The 16,921-nt window shown below is 56.9% G+C and overlaps 1 protein-coding gene across 3 annotated transcripts in view; it reads right to left on the reverse strand.

The window, feature by feature from the left end:
* Window positions 1–16,921, reverse strand: part of CPLANE1 (ciliogenesis and planar polarity effector complex subunit 1) — a 58,380-nt gene that overhangs the window by 15,017 nt on the left and 26,442 nt on the right. For 2 of the 3 annotated variants that reach the window (XR_013640085.1, XM_078876925.1), the window contains exons 24-40: window positions 16,427–16,536; window positions 15,640–15,807; window positions 15,341–15,449; window positions 13,461–14,929; window positions 12,870–13,094; window positions 11,602–11,759; window positions 10,882–11,057; window positions 10,157–10,296; window positions 9,608–9,672; window positions 7,036–7,237; window positions 5,150–5,680; window positions 4,506–4,833; window positions 3,380–3,981; window positions 2,887–3,047; window positions 2,298–2,412; window positions 909–963; window positions 18–155 (exon numbers count right to left, since the gene is read on the reverse strand). Coding sequence is in view for 2 of the 3 variants with exons in the window: in XM_078876925.1 (XP_078733051.1) it covers window positions 18–155; window positions 909–963; window positions 2,298–2,412; window positions 2,887–3,047; window positions 3,380–3,981; window positions 4,506–4,833; window positions 5,150–5,680; window positions 7,036–7,237; window positions 9,608–9,672; window positions 10,157–10,296; window positions 10,882–11,057; window positions 11,602–11,759; window positions 12,870–13,094; window positions 13,461–14,929; window positions 15,341–15,449; window positions 15,640–15,807; window positions 16,427–16,536 (4,752 nt within the window). In the remaining variant the exon portion in view is untranslated. The remainder of the gene's footprint in view (window positions 1–17; window positions 156–908; window positions 964–2,297; window positions 2,413–2,886; window positions 3,048–3,379; window positions 3,982–4,505; window positions 4,834–5,149; window positions 5,681–7,035; window positions 7,238–9,607; window positions 9,673–10,156; window positions 10,297–10,881; window positions 11,058–11,601; window positions 11,760–12,869; window positions 13,095–13,460; window positions 14,930–15,340; window positions 15,450–15,639; window positions 15,808–16,426; window positions 16,537–16,921) is intronic. The other variant, XM_078876926.1, reaches the window with a different exon arrangement.

Consider the following 16,921-nt stretch of genomic DNA (forward strand, 5'->3'; position numbering starts at 1 on the left):
GGTGTCTGTGTGGGCACCTGTCGTGGTGGTGTTGGTGGCCGCGTGCCGCGTGCTCGCCGCGTTCTTGCTGGTGCTGGCAAACAGGTGAAGCTCGGCCGAGGAGGGGACGGCGCCTCGCAGCACATCCTGCCGCGCCAGCATGTCCCTGAACGCACCTGCGCAGCACACAGAGAGCACACCATCACCACGAGCCCTGGTCTGTCTACTGCTACATGATGCTCTCCCCACACCTGCCGCGCCAGCGTGTCCCTAATCGCGCGTGCGCAACACTAAAAGACAAATATCTCCCATACAGCCTTCTACAGACTGTTAGGGCAAGTGCTGTTATTGAGCGCCTACGGAGACCGGCACGGTACACATGGGGGTGGGTGGCCAGCGCCTACGCCTGGCCGCTTCTCTCTCCCCAGTGAGGCTGAGTCAACCTAGGTGAGGTCCGGGACCGATTCAGATAATCGTTATTGGTGTTGGCCGTGAGCGGGAATCGAACTTAGGCAGCCGGGCTCGTAGCGCACTACCGCTCCCCACACACCACTCACGCACACCACTCACGCACACCACACACGCACACCACACACCACTCATGCACACCACTCACGCACACCACTCACACACACCACTCACTCACACCACTCACGCACACCACTCACGCACACCACACACACCCCACTCCCAGCAGGGTCTTAGAGGCAATCGCTCACGCACCTGATCTCTCCCCCCATCTTTCACCCTGCGCACTCTGCAGCGCCAACCAATCCAATACGGACGTCACCGTCGTCGCCGGCATTTGAGATTGACAACTCACAAACCCACGGGCTGGCGAGGCTGTGAGCGTCACCCCTACCCGCTCGTCACGCGCAGCGAACATCCAAACCCGCTGCATCGTTACATGGCGGGATCTCTCGACTTACCGGCTCTGATCACGTATCCGTCTCCGTCCAGGTCAACTTCTGTCTGCTGCGACTCCTGCCGTTTACACAGAGGTCCAATTGGCCGTTCAGAGATTCCGATTAGAACTCGCCACACGGACACCAGCAACCGGCTCACGCTTCAATGCGCCCGGGGCATTATGAAGGGTCGCTTGCGCGCATTTGCTTAACGTTTCCTTGACGAAAAGCGTTTCCGCATTCACTTACTCGCCATTATCCTTTTTGGGGTCGCTAAAATCAGAACCAATTTGTGGCAAGGGAACATCGTTTGACTGGCCTCTGCCATAAAAGTGTGGAATGTCCTCCACTGGCTCAGTGTCACCTGTGAAGCCCCATCACATGAAGCCAAAGTCTCATTTACCGGATCAGCCAAACATCCCAATGTAGCATTAACCTTCCGAAACCGAATCTTGAGACTCAGTAAGGCTTTCCTGGGTAAACAATTGTCATACTAATAAACATGATTGTGGTCTAATATGAGAATGGTTCATACACACACTCACGGACACACCGACACACATACACAGAGAAACAAATGGACAGACACAGACAGATACACAACAACCGCCATTCACCACTAAGTGGCGGTGACGTCACCACGACGCTTGTGCTAGGCAATGTGCACATTGACAGACACACACACATACACACAGACACACGTACAGACACACGTACAGACACACGTACAGACAAACACACACATACATACAGACACACGTATAGACACACGTACAGACAGACACACATACATACATACATACAGACACACGTACAGACACATGTACAGACACACGTACAGACAGACACACATACATACAGACACATGTACAGACACACATACAGACAGACACACATACATACAGACAAACGTACAGACACACGTACAGACACACGTACAGACACACATACAGACACACGTACAGACAGACACACACACACATACACACAGACACACGTACAGACACACGTACAGACACACACACATACATACAGACACACGTACAGACACATGTACAGACACACGTACAGACAGACACACATACATACAGACACACGTACAGACACACGTACAGACAGACACACATACATACAGACACACGTACAGACACACGTACAGACACACGTACAGACAGACACACATACATACAGATACACGTACAGACAGACACACATACATTCAGACACACGTACAGACAGACACACGTACAGACACACGTACAGACACACGTACAGACAGACACACATACATACAGATACACGTACAGACAGACACACATACATTCAGACACACGTACAGACAGACACACGTACATACAGACACACGTACAGACACACGTACAGACACACGTACAGACAGACACACAGACAAACCTCGCACGTCCGTGGTCGTGCCTCCGTGGGGATGATGGACTCCTGGGGTCTAAAGGACACGGACGGCCTTTTGTTGGACGTATCGGGGTCCGTCTCCTCCGCCCGGCGTCTCCTCCTGCCGAACACAGCTCATTGCCATCAGGGTTTCAGTTCAGCTGGGTCTGCACACCCAGCACACCACATCCAGTATACTATCTCGCTGTGGCCCTCGCTACTAACACAGGACCCAGACTTACAGGGGACTCACTCACAGGGGACTCACAGACTACTTACATATGAGAATAGACTTATATAGGATTATAGACTTACATATGACTATAAAGACCTATAGAAATAAATCAGACCCATGACTTAGATAGGATCCATAGACTTATCAAGAACCAAGAGACTTACATAAAACCCATAGCCTCACATAGGATCACAAGCTTACTTAGGATTACGGCTTAATCTCAGCTGACTGTAGCTCATGCATTGGCTGTGGCTAATGGTCACCTGCCACATACTCCGGTCTTATTGACACCCTGACCCCAGAAGTTGGTGACGAGGACAGTAAAACCATCACCCGTGCCCCCCCCCCCCATCATCTCACCTCCTCGCGTCACGCTCGTTTGGGGGGGCCGTGGAGATCAGCTGTAGCCCACTGGAGCCGAGGTTTTCTGGGGGCAGCCCCCCATTCTGGATGCCTTGCAGCTGGGAGAGCGGGATAAGGTGGGGAACGGAGCGCGGAGGAGATGGAGCGCGCGCCGGGCTCTGCGCTCGTGACAGCGACAGGGGAGGAGGAGGGGCGGGATTAGGGTCAGAGGTGACGTCACAGCGGCTGAATTTAGAACGGGGTCGCAGATCGCAACTCTCTGCATCATCTCCCCGAGTGGTGCCACACGCAAAGCGGTGCCTCTCATTCTGATGATATGATATTCATGCTGATGTTGACAGTATTGATGGCAATAAACATCATGAATTGGCTGAAAACATCCTAAAATAAAAACCCAACGCAGGACCCTCGTAAAACAGAGTCCTACCACTCAGTGCGGTTCTACTACCGGACAAAAAAGTCGTTATTATTATCATCATCATCTTCTCACCGCAACGGGCGGTAGCGCCGGGAGGTGCAGGAGTGGCAGGGCGAGCGTCTGCCCGGCGGCGTTCGGCACAGCCATCGGCGGGAGCATCAAGTTCACGGTCGGGGGGGGGGGCGGCGGTGGCGGCGGCTCGCCGTAGCCAAGGTGCGCCGTCTGGTACGACGCCGCACCTTGTTCAAAGCCCAAGAGCGGCCACGCCACCGCCACCGCCGCCGCCGCCGCCCCCTGGCCGGACGCCACCGGGAACGCCGGCCCCGGCGCGGGTGCGGTGGGGCCGGTCCCGCCAGCGGTGGCCGCCAGACGTGGCGGGGGCAGCGACGCGGCGCCGTCGCGCGGTGCTCCCGACAGCTCGTACATGTCCAGGTTGAGGTGCGCGTGAGCTACGTTCGGCCTGCGCTGTGAGCGACGCGCCTGCTGCTCGCGGGCCTCCTGGAGCGAGCGAGGGTCGTACTGAGAGAGGTCGAGGTGCGGCGGCGGCGGCGCTGGCGGCGGTACGACCGCGGCGTGGGGAGCGCCGGCGTGTGCTTGCGGCTGACCGTGATGATCGCTGGGAGGCCAGGCGGTGACGGGGCGGCTGGGCGGCGCAGCCCGTAGCGTGGGGACCCCTGAGTGGGCGTGTGCGACAGAGGGTTCAGCGTTGAGTTGGTTAAACGACCGTTCCCCCGAGTTGCATCGCGATGGTGCGAGCGGCGTCGCGTCGCGAGACAAAGACTCGGTTCGGAAATCTTGCAGAGCATCCCAACACTTCATATATGTGAGAAAATGGTCCACGGAAGTGGATGTCACAGAGCTAGCTCATTCAAGTAACCACTGGTCCACAACGTAGGAGCCAGCACAAAGTAAATAAATAAAGTGCATTTATCATATTATTAAATTAGCTCTTCGTCCAATTAATGTAATGGGGGAATCTAATTTCGAATTTTCAGCATTATGCCCCTTGCTTCCGATCACGTGCACCAATCGCGTGTGCACGTGACCATTTATATGGCTATGTCGGGTGGTGGAGGGTCACTCAACAAAAATTGGAAACGTAATCATTATCGTGGCTGAGCCCAAAAGACCCATTACGAAGCATGATACCGGCTTCGTAGAGACCTGTGTGTTAAGAACGCACGTCGACATTATTTACCAGCGAATGCAAGCCCGGCGCCGCTTTTGATGAACGGTGGCAGCGGCGGCGGCAGGAAAGTTGGCAGCGCCGACTGCGACGGCAGCGTGAGGAGCGGCATCCCGCTCAGCGCCGGCAGCGTGGTGAGGCCGGCGGCCCCCGGCGCCACCGCAGCGATCGGTGGCAGCGAGAGCGAGGGCTGGGCGAGCCGATCCGGCAGCGCTCGCTGGCTGTCCCCGTTCAGCGTCAGCAGTGGCAGCGCCAGCTCGGACGCCGACATCGCAGCCGCAGATCCGGCAAAGTCCAGGCCGGGGGCGTCCAAATCCTCGAGCGCCAGCGGCCTGGACAGCTGGGCCGGTAGGTGCCGAGTTAACGAGGAGTGCCACGATGTCATTTCTCAATTAGGAATTTTCATGATGTGATACAATACACATTTTCACGGTACCATATTATACATTATCCATTATCAAGGATATGTTCGGGTATACATTTTCATTGCACAATATAATATATATACATTTTAATCACATGATGTTAACTTTAAAGATAAGACGTGCACTCTCAATTTTCATGAAATTAATCTAGTGATATTCCTTATCATCCTGAGTTACGCAAGTAAAACAAAAACTCGGTCGAGGAAGGAATCGAGCGAATCACACAGCCACCTCGATGGTGCCGCGGTCCGACAGGCACGTGGCACTGCCCGCTTGGCCACCCGTCTCCAGGGGTCCTTGTGCCGCCCTCCCTACCAGCAGAGATCCATTACCCAGCGGCACCGCAGGCAAGGCAGAGGGGCGGTCAGCTGGCAGTGGTGGTGGCGATGGTGGTGGTTGTACTGGTACTGGTGGTGGAGTTGGTGGCTGCTGCCGGTAGCTCGCGTGGGTGTGTTCACAGTGGGTCTCGTCGTGGTGGTTGGAATCGTGGCTGGCACGATCGTGGTGGTCGCGGTCGCGTTGAGTGTGATCGTGGTTGCCGCGATCAGGGTGGACATGACCACGGTAAGTCTGATCGTGGTGCGTACGGCTGTGGTGGTAGCGGTCGTGATCGGCATGATCGTGGTGGGAGTGCGGTGGTGAGGGCGGTGGTGGCACAGAAGGTGGAGGAGGAGGAGGGTGCCTGCTCTGGTCGGAGCTCATGAAGCCGGGCAGTGACATCGCCACTGCCTGCATCATAGATATGAAGTTGTGCTGCTGCGTCTGCCAGAGAGGATGAAGGGCATCATTCAAAAACAAAAAACAGGATTATCGACTAAAATCTCACCCGTTGATTCCTCTTCACATGTGGAGAAATTCGGTCTACGAGACACCAATTGTTTCATGTCATCCACCACTGCGTTCAACCACCACACTGCAGGTCACAACAACACACTCACCCAATGACCCACTCACTCCTCAATCACTCACGCTCCACACTGCAGGTCGCTAAACGTCTCTGTCTGCTTCGTCCCTCACACTGCTCCACTTTGATATTCCCACCCATCGTCTCTTTTCAAAAGCCCTCAATAACTTTGCTCACTGCAAGAAATGCGTTAATTCTTATCGCTATGACAACTTTGGCAGTAGTGTTTGTTCTGGCTGCTTGATGTTTTTTGGCCTTTGAGCCCGTGCTCGGCAACTGTGTAAAAATAAACAAGAAAAGAAAACTATATTCTTAGGTTATTTCGGTAAAGTCACGTAGGTAAAAAATTAAAATTAATAAAAGTAAAATAAAAATAAAACAGAAATCACGACGTTTCGGAGGCAACGTGCTGTGACTGTTCCACCTGAAGACGGAAGCTTGTGTTGCCTCCGAAACGTCGTGATTTTTATTTAATTTTTATTTTACTTTTATTAATTCTAATTTTTTACCTACGTGACTTTACCGAAAAAACCTAAGAATATGAATCCTTGCAGTCACGAAAGCTTCAAATCTAGAAGAAAACTGTCGTGAAAGAACGCACAATCATCCTCGGAAGCAACCGAAATGCACGTGGGACTGTCGCGTGCGCGACACGGGGCATGCCGCGGAGTCGGGCAATGCAGTGGCAGACGCAGCACGCGTGGAAACAACGGCAAGAAGAAGATGGAAAGGATGGTGATCTACAGCTCTCCCGGGTGTTCTCGTGGCGACCGGCACGCCGTCCGACATTTCACGGCACGTGCTGGGAGCTTCTCCAGGAACTGAACTCCCAGTGTTCAGAGGAAACTCTCAGCGCGTGGAGCAAAACGCAACCAGAAAACGCGCCGCAGAGCTCCAAGCTTTGGCAAAAGACAAATCGGACTCCACGGCTCTGCCCGTTCTGTAAAGTGCAAGCACGCTCGCATAGCATCGGCATCTCACAGATATCTTCCATTTCATAAAGAAAACTAATCCTGTACCGGGGAGGTGGGCTGGGCCTGCTCGATTTGGCAGCGCCACTCGTGAATGTTTGAGCGTCTACGGGGGACACCGCGTGACATAACTCAAAATCGCATCAGAGGGTTGCATTGTAGCACAAACCGAGAAAACCCGCGCGGGTATCAGCGGACGACGATGCTGTTGACGATGACGCTGACTCCCGACGATTCCTCACCTGGGCAAAGCGCTGAACCTCCTCCATGAAGGCGACACGCGATGACCCAGAGCCGGCGTCGGCTGCAGCGTGGGGTCCCTCCGCGTAGCTCGACCCCCCGCCCCCTCTCCTCAGCTCCCCCGCAGCCCGAACCCTCGACTCCCCGTACAGCGACGCCATCGCCTCCCCGTCGGTGGGCGCCGCTCGGAGCGAAGAATCGGTCCTGAAAAATCGTGGCGGTGATCGAGTTTCGAGCGTGTTTTGTTGAACCCGGTGCGAGCTCAGGAGGCCAGGCAGAGCATCGTTTGCGAGAGCGACCGAGCTGGGATTTGCCCACGCGATAGTGACGGGAGCACCCACGCACGCGCTCCATCACTCGCTGACTCGCTCACTCGCTCACACTGCCACCGTCCCTCTGCGGAGACAACGCGGTCTTGGAATAGGAACCAGAAGGCACAAATAACATAACAAGACGACACAAATAACACAGCCAGACAGCATAAATTACATTACATGCAACACGAATAACACAACCAGAAAACACAAATAACATTACAATATAAGACAAATAGCACAACCAGACAGCACACATTACATGATTACGTATAACACGAATACCACAACCAGAAAACACAAATAACATAACAAGGCAACACAAATAACACAACCAAATAGCACAAATAACATCAGATGAGACAGAAGAAAGTGAACAAAATGATATAACTCACTATGCTTTATAATATACAATCGACTACATTCAACACACGTCATTCACTATACACTAGATATTTCACAACACATTCCTTAACAAATATTTTTGCTTCAGACCCCCCAAAAACACAGATGACCAACATTTCCCTTACGCCTATCGTCATAACCATTTTATTTTCTAAACAGTTCAACCAAACTTCTCACGGTAACTCTACCTCTCTCGTCACGCGAGCAGCAGCAGCCGTGGCGTCGGGCGGGCGGGCAGAGTGAAGAATCCGCGAGCAACACGGCCACGTGGACGTCTCCGTGTCCCAAACACCACCGCCCCCTACCCCCCACTCTCACCGCAAACTCTAAACACGGTTGCCTGGCAGCGGTCGCACTTGGCGTGGCCACGCGGCGTGGGTCGCACCGTTGTTTGCCTAGCGCGGTGACAGCTACACCGGAGAAAACTTAACAGCCTTGGGGCCGGGGTAGCCGGCCTTGCAACAACGGCAGAAGCATCCAACCGGACTACACTTCGTAAGTAGAGGGAGTAGCCGTCCTTGCAATAGCAGCAGCAGCTGCTGCCAGTGACAGCTACACTGGAATAAACTTCACAGCCTGGGGCCAAGTAGCTGGCCTTGCAACAACAGCAGCAACAGCTACAACTGGCAGCTATGCCAGAGTAAACTTCACCACCTGGGGCCGGGTAGCTGGCCTTGCAACAACAGCAGCAGCAATAACACTTCGTTAACTCGTGGGAGTAGCTGGCCTTACAACAGCAGCAGCTGCCACAAAGTGAAAGCTAAATCGGACGACACGTCATAAGCAGGAGGAATAGCTGGCCTTACAACGTCACGGCTTCCATTAAGTGACAGCTAAATCAGACGACACTTCATAACCAGAAGGAGGAGATGGCCTTGCAACAACAGCAGCAGCAGCAGCAGCAACAGCTGCCACTAAGTGACAGATACACCAGACTCCACTTCATAGGCAGCAGGAGTGTAACTGGTAGCTGGCCTTACTACAACAACAACAACCACTGCCCTTCACCACTAAGTGGTGGTGATAGGGCCACAACCAGCCCAGGTTTCACCTGGGTAGCACAGGAATTGGCGTCTGTGTTCGGGTGGATGAAGAAATTGATTTGTACCGAGATCTGGTACCGGTAATTGCTGTGTTGAACTTTATCACCAGAGACTCCACAGTGCTGATAACAGACCGAGTGCTGGCTGAGAAATATGCCTGTGTTTGGTCTATAGTGGAAAAGGTGGTGACCCCAGGTGGTGATGTCACCATAGCGATGGTGCCAGGTTAGGTGCACAAACTTTGCTGGAAGGTCACGGGACAGACCCAGGTGCTGTGGGTTGACTGCAGATGCACCACATGTGCTTCCTACTATGCCAACTTGCTATGCTATGGCCGCACGGCACTCCGCTCATCGTTATGAACACACACATTCACTTACACACACATACACACAACACAGACAAAGATCACCTGTATAGCCTTTGACCGATTTTTGAAGCAAGCGATGTTAGCGAGCAGTGCCTATGAAGGCCGGCACGGGTGTGAGTTGCGAACACGACGCCCGGCCAACGCCACGTCCGGCCGCCTTTGTCTCTCCAGTGCTGATATTTACACACCGCACCAGGTACTCGTTTATGGCCGAGTCAATCTAGGGGAGGTCTAGGACCGGTTCAAATAATCGTCGCTTGGTGTTGTTGGCCGTGAGCGGGAATCGAACTCGGGCCGCCACTGTTTTTGGTTTGTAAGTGAGAATCGAACTTGGGTTTCTGGGCCAGTATCGAAGCGCGCAAATCACTGTGCCACCGCTCCCCACTGACTGTCGGGTGTTCACAGATACAGACGACACGGACGCCGGGAGTGGTGACCCCACCTGGATGCAGATCCCTTCTGCTGCTGCTGCTGCTGCTGCAGGAGTCCCAGCTGAAGCCCAGGGTCCTGTTGCAGGCAAATACAACGAGCGCTCAGCTGTTAATTCCACTTTGCCGCATGCAAGTTTGTCTGAAGCTGGAGAGTTTCTGGGAAGCTCAACTGGGACACATAGCAAACTGGCCCAATCTTCCATCCCACCGTCAGTCTCTCCTCCTCCCCTAATTCCCTCCTTTCACTTCCTCCCCTCATCTATTCCTCTCCTTCTTAACCCCTCCTTACGTCTCCCTCCTCTCGTCTTACCTCTCTACTCCTCTCCCCTGATCTCTAATCCCCATCTCCCCTCCCTCTCCTCTCACCTACTCCTCCCCGCCTCATCTCATCCCCTCCCCTCATCTCCGCCGCTCTCACCTCTCTTCCTCCTCCTTCCGCCCCCCCCCCCGCCTCTCCTCCTCGATCTCATCCTATTCTCTCCCGTTCCTCTGCCCCTCTCCCCCCTCCTTTCCCTCTATCCCCATCATCCCCTCTGCTTTCCCGTGGCCTTTCCTCTCACCTCCTCGCGCAGGAAGCTGAGGCTGGACTTGCGGCAGGGCTTGACGACGGAGGCGGTGGGCGACCACGGGGACGACGTGGGCGACTCGGCCCGGCTACCCTCGCCCGAGCTCTCGTCCCTCGGCTCGTCCCGGCCGCGTCCTGCCGGGGCGTCGACGCGCGGAGTTACGCGCGGAGCGACGCGCGGAGCGACGCGACACGCATTCACAGAGTGAGCTCCAAGGCTGCGATGCTGCCTGCGACGCCCGCAGAAGCGGATGTCGCAGAGCTACGTCTGAGATCCCTACTGCCTCAAGTGACGTGTGCTCCACACGCAGTAGAGGGCAGCACTCTCCCACTCACTTGAGAGTAATGCTTGTTGTATGACATTCAAAACCGATATTTTACACGCTTTTAATTAACTGACTATTGTTGTTGTTGTCGTATCATCAAATCTTGTAACTTAATTTTAAACCCACTTCCCAATGTGGTATCGACTGCAGACTCCAAGTTCTGCCCCGACAGTCCCCCAACATCTTCTCTTTGAATCACACAGAGACTCACAAACTCACAGAGACCCCATAGATCTACCCTAAATGGATCCTACCATCTGGCATCGGGATTCCTCTGGGTCACCGGACTCGTGGAGACGACCCCAAAGACAACGGTACGCAAACGATTCAATGGGCAACTGCATTAGTTAATTGGCTCATTGATTTAATTGGCAGCTGCCCCTGGCAGAGTCACCGTGTGGTCCGAGCTGCCGATCAGCGTCGTCGTCCCGCGAGTCTCGCACGTCGTCGACGTCCGAATCCGACGTCTCCAGCTCGTCGCCAGCGATGGGTGTCGCGAGGTCCTCCTCCTCCTCCTCCCCCAGCGCCGGGTGAACCGTCGCCACTTGCGTGCGAGGACCCAGCACCGGCCTGCAGGGCGCAAGCGAGGGGCGGAAGGGCACGGTCGCACGCATCGCACGGCCACGACGAATGGGCCCCCCGGTCCACAGAGGATGCGCCTGGCCTCGTCGGCGCCACGCCCATGATAATCGTTAATCGTGATGATGATGATGCGCAATTTGCAACGCGCGCAGATCGCTCCCTCTCAAGAGAGGGAATGAATCAGAGGTGCGGGAAACGAGGGACGAGCGGTGAAAGCTGCCAGATACCGGTGCCAGAAATTGCCCAAGTTCTGTGGGGTCCAATAGGGGGATGTTTGTCCAGTACCACGGACGAGTGTTGATACGCGCGGAGTAAACCCAAGCGTTGCGAGGTTGGGCAAACCTCCATCCCCGTACAGATGGAATAAAGATGGCAAGCCGGGAGATGGTGACCTCGACGCCCACCGGTCGCGAGCTTCACGAGTGCGCGTGATCCACCAACCCTCTCCGCCTGCACAGGGCCGCAACACAGCCAACGTGTTGGAAAGTCCAGTGCGGCGGCACCATGAGGATACCGTGGATTTCTTACTCACCCTGCCGAGTTGTGGCGAGCGAGCCTGGAGCGCTGGCCGGTGGCGCGGGGAGGAGGGGGCGGTGTGTCGGAGGAGCCGTGGTATCCGGTGTCCGTGCTGCCCCCCTTCTCCGATGATCGCTGCGACACCTTCACGCGCGCCGACCCCACCACCGTGTCCTGCCGCACCGACATGACACGCCTCTCTCTTTACTTGATACAGCAAGCGTGCTGTGACGGTTTCCACCTGAAGACGGACGCTTGCGTTGCCTCCGAAACGTCGTGGTTTTTTATTTTACTTTTATTAATTAGAATTTTATTTTTTACCTACGTGACTTTACCAAAAAAACCTAAGAGTATGAATCCTTGCAGTCACGAAAGCTTCATATCTAGAATGATACGCCACATTGGAATCCCACTGATCCCAAAAATCCCACCAATACCACCGATCGTACTGATCCCATTGATCCCAACGATCCCACTGATTCCAAAAATCCCACCAATACCACCGATCTTACTGATCCCATTGATCCCAACGATCCCACTGATCCCAAAAATCCCACTAATATCACCGATCTTACTGATCCCATTGATCCCAACGATCCCACTGATCCCAAAAATCCCACCAATAACATCGATCTTATTGATTCCACTGATCCCATTGATCCCACTAATCCCAGAGATCCCACCAATAACACCGATCCCACCAATAATATCGATCTGACTGATCCCACTGATTACAACGATCCCGCTGATCCCACCTCAAACATATGAGCTGTCCCTGTACGGCACAGAAGGAGCCGATGTCGCTACATGTAACCGAGTAATCGATTACACGAGTAATCCCAATCGAGTAATTTGCAGGTATTCATCTTCTTGGTTCTTTCGGTAAAGTCACGTAGAAGGGAAGTAATAAAATAATAAAAATAAATAAAACATAATAAAATAATTATTTAAAAAATAAAGATACAATAATAAAATAATATAAAATTTTACTTCCCTTCTACGTGACTTTACCGAAAGAACCAAGAAGATGAATCCCTGCAGTCACGAAAGCTTTAAATCGAAATTTAATTTTCCGGTACTTGTCGAATTTGGCAATTTGGACCCTGACGCTGGCACACAATGTCCGACCCGTTTTGCTCGATGGCGCGTATTCCTGTTTGCTAATACACGCGACCACAGCCGTAACCAACGACGGGCCTGTTCGGATTCCAACTGCGAACCTCCGGAGCGAGAGGCTTGCGTGCTGCCGCGTGGCCGTGACGACGGCGCGGGCGACATCGGTACCTGCTGCCCAGGGCTGGGGGCGCCCCGCTGGCCCTGTCGGCGCTCCAGCAGCCACAGGCTGGTGAGGAGGGCCGCCGTGGACGTGCGAACCCTCATGACCGCGCCTTCCCCTCCTTCCCCGGTCGCTCTTTTGGCGCGGTGTCCCGGCGTGGGCCGCCGCCGATCAGCCCAGCGCACCATCCACTCCAGCAGCTTCCCCTCCGCGCTGGCCATCCTCTCCCTCACCTGCGGTGGGTGGGGCGAGGCAACTAGGTGAGGCTCATGCCACGCACGACCCGCTTACTGGGGGCATCATGGGGAGCAGAAAGAGGTCATCTCGCCCAGCGCTCTCGCTGATGTACCGTGCGCCTTGCTGTCCGATGACCGATCCAGCACCTGTTCTCTGTTTCGCGTGCCCTGCTTACGGTGGGCACATTCAGGAGCTGGAAGAGTCTAGCGGAATGTCCGACCGAGCCGATATCTGTGCCGCGCAGCCTCATCAGGGCCTGCGGCCATCCAGCCACCAACGCCCCCAATACTATCGCTCATCGAGCGCTTACGAGCAGGGGAATCTTTAAACGGACATGGGCATCGCTCGGCACGAGCGCTCACCTCCTGCGATCCGGCCGCTCCTTCACGGGACTTTCCCGCCACGTGGGCGCCACCGGTCAGCCGAGGGTGGCGTCCCCAACCGTCAGCGCTGCTCAACTCGAGCCACGATCCCTCCGACTCGTCCGCCGGGAGTCGTCCCACATCCGCCTGCGCCTGCCGCCGCGCCCAGAAGAGCCCACCGCTCGGAGCCTCCCGCACCGTCTCACCGGCGAGCGGCGCCGGTTTACTCCTCGCGCCCTCGAAGAGCTTCGAGGGCGGGGGGCCGAAGGGGCCGACTCTCGCGAACGGTGCCTCCGGGCCGATCCCCGTCGCGCCGGCCGCCCTCGGTACGGGACGTTCCTTAACCGCGTCCGCGCTCCGGCTCACGCGAGACCGGTTCCCGCTCGTGCCGCTCTCCGGACAGAGCTCCGCGTAGAGGCCGGCGAGCGCCGGGTAGAGCGTGCCGGCTTCAAACGGAGGCTTCTCGTCGGGCGCGTCGGCGGCGGCGCCGCCGGTCCCCGCGATCGCCCGGCCGCGCTTGCGCTCCCTCGCCGCCGGGAGGCTGTTAGTTCGCGCCAGCGGCCGGTGGGCGCCGCCTTGCCGTTCCACCCAGCGCTTCAGCATCGCCTGCGCCTCAAACGCCAGCGACGTGAGCTCACGCCGCCGCAGCAGCTCGGTGAACGGCGCCAGCAGCGGCACCGAGCCGGCTGCCCCGTCGTCTTGCCCGGCGCCGCCCGCCAAGTCCCGCTCGAGCACGTAGCCCAGGAAGAGGTCGAGGAAGTCCAGGTACTCGTCGTCCTCCAGCTCGAACTCCCAGCTACCGACAGGCGGCAGTGACGCCGATGCCGCCGCCGCCGCCGCCGCTCCCTCGGTGCCAGTGCCGTGCGCCGGATCCGTGCCGGCGTTTCCGGCTGCAACGCGGCTCCCGGAATCGGACCACTCATCGCGGAACGGCGATTTGCTGTCACCACCGCTCGCCCGTCTCCTCCTCGCCGCGGCGCCCACCCGCCCGTCCAGCGACAATCCCTTCCTCACCGGCGTCTTCCCCGACGACTCCGCCGCGGCCACCGGCGTCGTCGCCCCGGCCGACGAAGGCGACGACGACGCCGGCGCCTTGCTCCCCGACAAACCCCCGCCCGGCACGGCGCCATGCCGCACGAGCGAATCGGAGAAGCACCGAACCGCCGGCCGCTTTCTGCTCGCGCCTGGATCCGGGGCCCCCGGCGCCGCCGCCACCGCCGGCTCGTCCGCGTTGCCGGCGCTCTCCGAGTCGGCCGACCCAGAGCGCAGCAGCGGACGAAACCTGGCGGCGGACACGGAGGCGTCGTCGTCGTCGTCCCCGTGGTCGTCGTTGGCGGCGGGCTCCCAGATGTGGGCGAGCACGGGGCCCGTGGTGCGTGCGACGCGCGCCAGGAAGCGGTCGCGGCGTTCCTGCTGCTCGTCCAGACACAGAGACACGCTCTGCTGCTCCGACGACCCCTCCTCTGCGTCTGCACAACGGTGACAAGAACCATCATCGTCGTCGTCGTCGTCGTCATCACAATACTTCACAATACGTAACGATGATAATAATAATGATGACGATGATGCACAAAGCAGCTTGGACAGATGTGCGGAGTGTGTGCCGTGAGTGTGGTGTGTGTGGTATGTGGAGTGTGTGTACTCTGCATGCAGTGTCGCGTAGATGTGGTGTGTGTGGTGTGTGGTGAGTGTATGTGTTTAGCCTGGCACAAGCACCTGGTGACGTCAATGCCACTTAGTGGCGAATGGTGGTTGCTGTTGTTGTGTATGTGTTGTCTGTAGTTTGTGTGGTGGGTGTGGTGTGTGTGGTGCGTGGGAGCCCAAGCTGCTGTGCTCGTGCTGGTGGTGGTGGCCACCAGCAGGAGCTGCACGCCCCGTACCCTGCACGTTGACAAAGCGCAGGCGCTTGAGCAGTGAGCGGTGTTTGTCCTGCAGCGGCACGCGCACCCCCTCCGCGTCCGGGAACGCCTGCGCCAGAATCTCCACCATCTGGCGCCATCACAGCGGGAGCGGCAACAAGAAGCGCGAGCACTACAGTTGAACAGCACCGTAGACAAATGCGCTGGCATGTGTCCCGTCACAGCTCCTCGCGTCCAACCGCTCCCCTCTCACCCTTCCCCTTGCCCGCCACCCCTCCCCTCCCTGGCACCACCCCCCACCACCCCCCTCTGTGCCGGACCTGTCGTGTGGGGGGCAGCTCTGCGACGAGGCTGAGCACGAGGTCCTGGAGCATCTCCTCGGCGTGCAGGAAGCGCGCGAAGGGCAGCAGGCGGCAGGCCCACGCCAGCGCCGCCTCGCACTGCGCCGTCACCGCGCCGTCGAACGCGAACACCGAGCCGCGCTGCTGCTGTGCGGGAATTCAGGAATTCACGTGCGTCTTTACAGAACTCGCGGCGGCTCAGCTGAGATTGCTGGGGCATTCATGGGAGGAGTTATCACACCATACGGACGTTATCGTGATTTCACTGTTGCGTCCCGACTCTTTTCATTTTGTAATAACGTGATGTTACACGCCGTGCTGTAACGGTCAGTTTAGGCATTGGGGGCGAGTTTCTCAAATGCCCCCGCAGATGCCTCTTGTCCACCCAGCAGTAGAAATGGGTTCGGCACCACAGTAAGCTGACGTGTGGTGGGAAAATAATGCGGGTAAGCCCACCTCCTCCAAGACGTCTGGCCGTCGTGGAAGAGTAGACCAAGTACCGCACAGAGAGCAGCTGTCTAAGGCTCCGGCCTCATGGAGGCCCTTTCCGCGAGTCGTGGCGCGAGCGGGCAATCGACGCGACGCGACCTCTCTGACGACAGAACGAACGGTCGACAGGATGGTCAGTCCCGCGAGCCTCTCTCCCGACGCCTCGATGGCGCCGTGCGGCTGGTGGTGCTGTGTGGGAGGAGGTCACCGGCCCGCGTGGTGGTGGTGCTGGTGGTGCTGGTGGTGCTGGTGGTGCTGGTGGTGCTGGTGGTGCTACCTGCGCGCTGTGCAGGCTGTCGTGCGCCGCCTGGTACTTGCGGCAGCACTCGGAGAGGCGGTCACGCATGTGCAGCAGGAAGCAGAGGGCACAGAGCTCACGGAAGCAACCTGGGTCATGTGACGCACGCACGCACACACACAGGGCCGGGGATACGGAGGGGATCACGGCTCAGGTGAAAGCAGAGGTCGCAAACGGGTTTTGATTCCTTACCCGTACCCGTACCCGGCCGCACCAGGGTCGCAACCGGGTACCGGTACCCGTACCCTACCCGATACCCGGCTACCCGTACCCGGCCGGGTATCGGGTAGGATACGGGTCTCGGGTACCCGATTGCGACCTCTAGGATGAAGCCATGTTGCAGGCGCGGGTGGGTTGATTCTAGGAACTTGAATTGTGAGAAGAGACAAGACGTTGGGAAATGAGTGACAAACGGTGACTCACCAGTGACTCACGGCCTACCCGTACCCGTACCCGGCTGCACCAGGGTCGCAA

Source organism: Lampetra fluviatilis, chromosome 46, assembly GCF_964198595.1.
Source record: "Lampetra fluviatilis chromosome 46, kcLamFluv1.1, whole genome shotgun sequence".
Taxonomy (NCBI): domain Eukaryota; kingdom Metazoa; phylum Chordata; class Hyperoartia; order Petromyzontiformes; family Petromyzontidae; genus Lampetra; species Lampetra fluviatilis.